Source organism: Fukomys damarensis, unplaced genomic scaffold (assembly GCF_012274545.1).
Source record: "Fukomys damarensis isolate Sample0158 unplaced genomic scaffold, DMR_v1.0_HiC HiC_scaffold_19, whole genome shotgun sequence".
In the NCBI taxonomy this organism is placed as follows: domain Eukaryota; kingdom Metazoa; phylum Chordata; class Mammalia; order Rodentia; family Bathyergidae; genus Fukomys; species Fukomys damarensis.
The window spans coordinates 54426467-54434118 of NW_022900931.1; the positions used below are offsets into that span (position 1 = coordinate 54426467).

The 7652-nt window shown below is 43.2% G+C and overlaps 1 protein-coding gene across 1 annotated transcript in view; it reads left to right on the top strand.

Moving 5' to 3' along the window:
• The first annotated feature begins 313 nt into the window (after positions 1-313).
• Pdcd5 (programmed cell death 5) overlaps positions 314-7652 on the top strand; it is a 13201-nt gene continuing 5862 nt past the window's right edge. The window contains exon 1 of the mRNA XM_010641033.2: positions 314-427. Coding sequence (XP_010639335.1) covers positions 314-427 — 114 coding nt within the window. The remainder of the gene's footprint in view (positions 428-7652) is intronic.

A 7652-nucleotide genomic window follows, 5' to 3' on the forward strand; every position in this document is an offset into this window, starting at 1 on the left:
ACTCTAATTTCTCTCTTAAGTGCTAATGGCCGTACTTTCCGTCAGCCAAAAGAGTATGTGTGACTTCCTGGTGATGCCTGCACTGTTTTACTGGGTGTTTATCAGGTACCAGGTGAGAGGAAAATGGGGTAATTGCCAGTTCTCTGGGTAGTAGACGAATATCCCGTACATGATCACTTCTTATTATCAACTGCAACCTGCATAGAAAATAATTACATTTCTGATGGTGTGCTTAGCAGGATGTGTTTTTATTTCATGCCTTTATCTTCAACACTTACAGCACTTCATTTGTTCATTCAGCTAGGAAATCACCATGGTCATCCAGATGAGAGAGGAAAGTGATGTGGCCAAAGCAGGAGCTGGAGGAAGAGGCGAGGAGGGGACAGATCCTGGAGAGAGTTGGGAGAGAGACTCAGGTGAGCTGGATGTGAGCAGAGGCAGAAAGAGGAGTCAAGGCGACATCAGGAATTTTGGTCTGGGGCTATAGGACACCTGTACTTTGACCTGGTCACTCGGTGGTGTCTTTTACTGAGATGGTGAACAATGCAGGGACAGGTATGGAGGGGAAGTCAAAGCTTAGTTTGGGACATGTGGAGCTTCAGATGCCTGTCAGACCTTAGGGAGAGGCTGAGCAGATGGGGAAAGGTTGAGTTCCAAGGCAGGATGGGGCTGGAGGTTGGTCCTGAGACGCATCAGTGCACAGACAGCAGGGGGGGAAGTTGCCATGGAGGAAGGGTAGGAAGCCTGCCCAGGACCCTGGGGACATCCCACAGGTCAGGGCAGGCGGTGGAGCCAGCTGGGTCCAAAAGAAGAGAAGCTACTTCTGTAAAAGAAAAACTCAGAAGACAAGAGCCTAAGTGCTTTGAGGAGGAGGAAGGGATCCAAATCGCTGTGGACAGATGGGAATGATCAGTGACCTTATTCATAGTCTCTCAAAAAGTGTTTAACTGTCTTTGAATGGTTTCCTAATTGTTTTGTAGGAATAAGGGATAAAGTCAAGGGGAGACAGAGAGAGAGAGAGAGAGAGAGGGAGGGAGAGGGAGAGAGGGAGGGAGAGGGAGAGAGGGAGTGAGCCAGAGGTGGGGGGAGACAGGGTATAAACTACTCTGATTTTGCTAAAAAAGGAAGGGCAGAAAATCAGGCAGTGAAAGGAAGGGTTTGCATCATCAAAACAGGTTCTCATTTTCATTTTGATTAGTGGAGCACACAGTTTTACAGTAAACTTTTGTGAGTAGCACACTAAAAATGTAACAAAAGCATAACATAGTAAATTCATAAGGCGATAACATAGGTATCATCACTAGCAAGTATTACATACTGCACGTAACTGCATGTGCCCTACCTTCCTACGGATTCCCCAAACAGGTCTGAGAATACCAAACACGTGAGTGGTGTAGCGCTATCACATTACAGTGGCTGTGATGTCACCTGGCGATGGGAATCACGCAGCTCCACGACCCGATCATCATTATGTGGGGCATGACCGTGTTGTGTTATTTGTTCTGACCACTGCAACAAATTACCATAGGGTTGATGACCTAAATAACAGAATTTATTTTCTCACAATCCCAGAAGGTCAAAGTCCAAGAGCAAGGTGTTTTCTGGTTTTGTTTGCTTTGGTTTTGTTTCTGGTTTTGTTGTTGTGGCTGTTGTTGTTTGGGGTTTTGTTGTTGTTGTTGTTGTTGTTGTTGTTGTTGTTTTCCCCAGCACTGGGAATTGAACCCAAGGCCTTAGCTCTGAGCTACACACTCAGCCCTATGTTAGTTTTTATTTTGAGATAAGGTTTCACTAAATCATCAAATTTCCCAGGCTGGGCTTGAACTCACCTTTCTCCTGCCTCAGCCTCTAGAAGCACTGGGATTATAGGCTTGTGTCACCACACCCAGCTTTAATTACCTCTTTAAAGGCCCTATGTCCAAATACAGTCATGTTAGAGATCAGGGTTGCAACATACAATTTTTGGGGAGACACAGTTCAGCCCACAGTACTTACCTCTTGGAAGTGGATGTATAACCTAGTTTTCCTTCTGTGACTGGCTTACTTCACTTAGCGTATGTCTTCAAGGGCTACCAAGTTGCAGCACGTGTCAGAACTCCATACCTTTTTAAGGGTAAATACCTTCTACTGCATATACACGCCACATTTTGTTTCTCCAGTCATTCATAAATATTATTTCCAGCTTTTAGCTATTGTCAATAGTGCTGCTGTGAATGGACAAATGACTCTTCTAGAGTCTACTTTCAATCATTTGAGGCATGTATCGATAAGTGGAATTACGGGATCTATGGTGATTCTATGCGTTTGTGTGCGTCTTAGTTACTTTTCTTGTTACTGAGACAAAATACCCAACACCCAAAGTTAAAGGAGGAAAGGTTTATTTAGCTCACAGTCTGTAGAGGTTTCGGTCCTTAATCAGCTGGCTCCAAGGCAGGGTGGCACGGCAGACGGGCATTGCAGAGGAGACGTGGGTCATGACAGGCAGAAGGCAGCAAAGCAACAAGGAACAACCACAGGTCTTTCTATCCCTTATCTCTTATCCCGGCTACTTAAACCAGTAGCACTCTCACCCTTAATCCTTCTGTCCTCGATCCTAGCATTGCACTGGGAATCAATTCCAGTGTCACAGACTCTAGATCCAGCCACTTCCGAAAAAGCCCCACCTATGGTTGCCGAGGCTTTGGAGGGGACATCCAGACACAAACGCACCTAGACAGTGCGTTCTTCCCGAGACAGACGGTTTCTTCCTGAGGCACAGCTGTACTGTTTTCCAGAGCAGCGATGCCATTTTACCCTCCCACCAACAGTGGATTCCAGTCTCTCCACAGTCTCAACAAAACCTTTTATTTTCTGGGGCTTTTTCAGATTTGGAATTTTCACAGTAGCCATCCTAATGGGTATGAGTTGATATCTCATTGTTCTTTTGATTTGCATTTCTCTAAGGAGCAGAAGACATTGAGCATCTTTTTTTTTTTCTTTCTTTCTTTTTTTTTTTGTACTGGGGATTGAACTCAGGTCCTGGTGCTTGCTGAGGCAGTGCTTTTTATAGCATCTTTTCGTGTGCTTGTTGGCTCTTTGAGTAACTTTAGAGAAATATATATTCAAATTCTTTACCCATTTTTGAGTCAGATTTGTTCTTGTTGAATGGTAGATTTGCTAGATTACAGGTATCAGTCCCTCTTTGTGTGTATTATTTTCAAATATATTCTCCCTTGCCATAAGTGGCCTTTCCATTCTGTTGACTGTGTCCTTTGATGTACAGAAGTTATTAGTTTTGATGAAGTCCAATCTATCTATTTTTATTTTTAATGCCTGTGATGTCAGTGTTCTAAGAAATCATTGCCAAATTTGTGTCATGGGGCTTTCCCTTATGTTTTCTTCTAAGAGTTTTATAATTTTTGCTCCTATATTTAGAGCTCTTTTTTTTCATTTTTTTTATTAGTACATGTTTGTAGGACATAATGTTTACATTCCTTGTGAGGAATTGGTACGCGACCTATTGTGAATTAATTTCCATATGTGGTGTAATGTTAGGATAGGTTTTTATTGTTATTTGGTTGCTGTTGTTAATGAAAGAAAGTACAATAGACCCTTGAGTTAGGACCGGCCTGACACATGAACAATTTGGGTTATGACCAGAATTTTAGTTTTAACTTATGAACAAAGTCTTGAGTTACAACCTGAATGCTGGCCACTTGTACTTCCAGATGGTCTCAGATACAGATGTAATCTTTAAAGAATTCTGGAAAGAACATTACAACATCCTTTCCTGTGTGGGGTTATAATTGAGAAATCCTGCACCAATGTCTAAGGACACTGAGATCTGCCTGTGTACAGAGGAGAGACTTTGAAGGCTGCGTAGAGGAGCCTGAGCCTTCAATTAAGCTTGACTTACAACCAGCCCTCAGGAATGAATCTAGTTCATAAATCAAGGATCCCCTGTAGCTGAGCATGGTGGCACATACCTATGATTCCAGCACCGTGGAAAGCAGGAGGACACAAGTTCAAGCTTAGTCTGTGCAATTCAGCAGTTTATCAAGACCTCATCTCAAAAGAAAAAATGTGGGGCTCAGGATGTAGCTCAGTGTAAAGGCCCTGGATTCAATCCTGGGGGGAGGGGAGGAGGAGGGGGAAGGAGGCTATTACAGAATGTCGTTGGGCTGATAGGATTAACCTAGTAGAGGTAAATTCTGACATGCAGGAGAGAGGATAACTACAGAAGCAAGTGAGAGTGAGTGACAGCCTCCGGCAAACTTTAGGCAGGCTCCTGTGAGCATTCTTCCCAACGGGTCTCAACCTTGAACCAGTCCTACCTTTGGCCTAGCCAGCCCATTCTTAACAAGGAATCCTACTAAGTCACACCCTCTGCCCTTGATAGCTGATCCAGCTCTTCATCTCCATCCTTCGTGGCTAAACTGTTTGCCTGCTAAAATCTGTGAGAATTTTGTTAGGCCAGTTTGTCAAGAATTCACCTCAAAAACAGCTCTAAACAAATACAGATGAAAACAAAACACAGCAAAACTAATGGGATGCAATGAAAGCAGTGCTGAGAAAAGTCAGAGTTGTAAATATTTACATGAACAAAGATTTCCCGTCACCAGCCCACCATAGCACTTTTAAAAACTAGGAAAAAAAACAGCTGGGTGTGGTGGTATGTGCCCCCAAATCCTAGCACACTGGGGGGCTGAGGCAGGAGGATCACAGATTTGAGCCCTGCCTGCAGGGCAACTTAGTGATTTAGTGAGATTAAATCTAAAAAAAAGAAAGGAAGGGAGGGAGGGAGGGAAGGGAAGGGAAAGAAACTTGAGAAAAGGACAAAATAAACCCAAAGTTGGAGAAAAATGATTATAGCAAACAGAAAACAGAAAAACAATTTTGAAAGCCAACAAAACAAGTACTTGTTTTTTTAAAGGTCACAAAAAGTGGCACACCTTTAGCTAGACTGACTTGGGTGCGCAGTGCCATGGTACAGTGTTTGCCTAGCATATGCACAAAGCCACAGCACCGAAAAAGAGAGACAGAGAGAGAAGTGAGGGAAATGCGAATAAAAGTGAAAAAGTAAGCACTGTGATAAATTTTACAAAAATGAAAAGGACCATCAGAGAATGCGGCGAACAATTGTGCACAGCAAACTGGATAATTTAATAAATGGACAAATTCATAGAAGCGCACAAACTTCCAGGACTAAATCATGAAGAAATAGAAAATTTGAACAGATCTCTAACCAATATGTAAAGAAGAATGAACACCCATCCTCCTCAAACACTTCCTGTTTAAACCCTGAGACCAAAAAAAAAAAAAAAGAAAAGAAAGAAAGAAAGAAAAAAGTGCTCTCAGGGTTTGGGCATGAAATGCGACTCAAAAGCTCATGTTTCAGGCTGGGGATTTATCTCAGTGGTGCTGCTGCCTGCTTTGCAAGCACAAGGACCCAAATTCCATCCCTGGTACCAGGAAAAAAAAAAAAAAGCTCATATGTTGAAGACGTGGTCCTCAGTGCAGCAGTGTTCAGAAGCAGGGTCTTTGGCAGGCAATGGGATCATGAGGGCTCCGTCCTCATCGGTGGATGAAGCCACTGACAACACATATTTTAATGGGCTGTTATAAAATGGTAGAGCTCAGGAGGTGGGCCCTAGCTCGTGGAAGGAGGGTGTACCCTTGAAGGATGCATTTCATCCGTAGCCCCTTCTTCCTCTCTCTTTGATTCAAGACCACACAATTTGTCCTCACCCCCTTCCCCTCTCTCTGTGCTTCCAGATCCCCATGAGATTAGCAGCTTTACTCTACTCTCCGCCACAACGCTCTGCCTCTCCATAGGCCTAGAAGCAATGGAGCCAGGTGACCATGGACTTAAACCTCTGAAACCTGAGCCAAAATGAACCTTCCCTCTTTTTAAACTGACTTTCTCAAGCATTTTGTCACTGTGACAGAAAGCTAACACAAACACAGACTAATACACCTTATGAACATCAATGGAGAATACTTAGCAAAATACAAGCAAATTACTCTTATCTACTATCTGGGTTCAATCTCGAGGTTCAGAACAAAACAAAAGAAAGCTCCTTTAGCCAGGCCGGGTGGTGCATACTTGTAATCCCAGCACTTAAAAGGCTGAGGCAGGAGAATGGCCAAGAGTTTGAGGTCAGCCTAGGCTACAGAGTGAGTTCAATGCCAGCCTGAACTAATATCGAGACTCTGTCTCAAAAAAACAAAAACAAAACAAAAACAAAAAATGGCTCATTTGCTAGACATGGTTGCATAGGCCTGTAATACCAGCTACTCAAGAGTTAAAACAGTATTTACCAACAATGTGTAGTATGAAAAAAAAATTAAGAAATCAACCCATTTGCCATAACATAAAAAAGGACAAAACATTTAGGAATCAACATAACCAGAAATGAAATGCTATACAATGAAAGCTATGATACATTACTAAGGGAAATTAATGAAGTCATAAATAAATGGGAAGAAAGCCCATGTTCAAAGTGATCTACAGATTTAATGTAATCCTTATCAAAATCCCAATGATTTTTTTTGCCAAAATGGAAAAAAAAATCCATTTTCCAATTCATATCTCAAGGGGCCTTGAATAGCAGAAACATTCTTGAAAAATAAGAAGAAATTTAGATGATTCACGTTTGCTAATTTGAAAATTTACAACAAAGCCCTGGTGACCAGGTTGGCAATGGACACTAAGTCTGCTTCATCTTTTGGCTACTGTGAAAAATGCTCACAGACAAAAGAATCAAACAGAGAGCCTATAAGTAAACTTGGACAGAGCCAGGAGCGGTGGTGCACGCCTGTAATCAATCCCAGAACTCGGGAGGCTGAGGCAGGAGGATCGCTGAAAGTTCGAGACCAGCCTGGGCTACACAGTGAGTTCAGGGCCAGCCTGAATTACAAAGAGAGACCCTGCCTCAAAAATGAATGAATGAATGAACTGGGACAGATATAGTATAATCAAATAAATTCTGACAAGGTGCCACAACCATTCAATGGGGGAAAGTACACATTGCCTTCCTAAGAAGGTGTCTGCCCCTGACTCAACCTCCACGATTGCTTTAACTCAGCTATTGGCTAGGGACCTTCCCAGGGTGTATTCAACTTTCTCCTCCCTGTGTCAGTGGTACAATTTATTATGTAGTTTTTAGCATAGAGTTGTGCAGCGGGGCGTGGAGGCTCACACCAATAACCTCAGCATTCTGGGAAGTTGAGGCAGGAGAACTAAATTTGAGCCCAGCTTGGGTGGTTTAGGATTTAAAGAGGCTCTATTTCAAATTTTTAAAAAAAAATTAAGGGGTGGGAGTGGGGCAGGGATGCAGGTCGCTCGGTGAAAAGCCGTGGCTCAATCCCCATGCCGCAATTACTCAGTAAAATAAAAACGAAAAGAGCTCAGCAACGATCGCCATAATCCAGTTCTAGAACATTGCCATCATAGCCTCTCTGAGTCCCTGGTTTCTTGTCTAGAATTGACCATACTCTGAGCCTGGCACCAACAACCTCTACCCAGAATTACAATCCCTGCTGATGCCATCTACGAGACCGTTATCTTTTCCAGGCAGTTACCAAAACCACACACTAAGGAGCCAATCCAGCTGGAGCCAGCGCCGCAAGACTCCGCGGAGGCGTTCCCGCCCCGCCCCCTGCCCCGCCCTCTT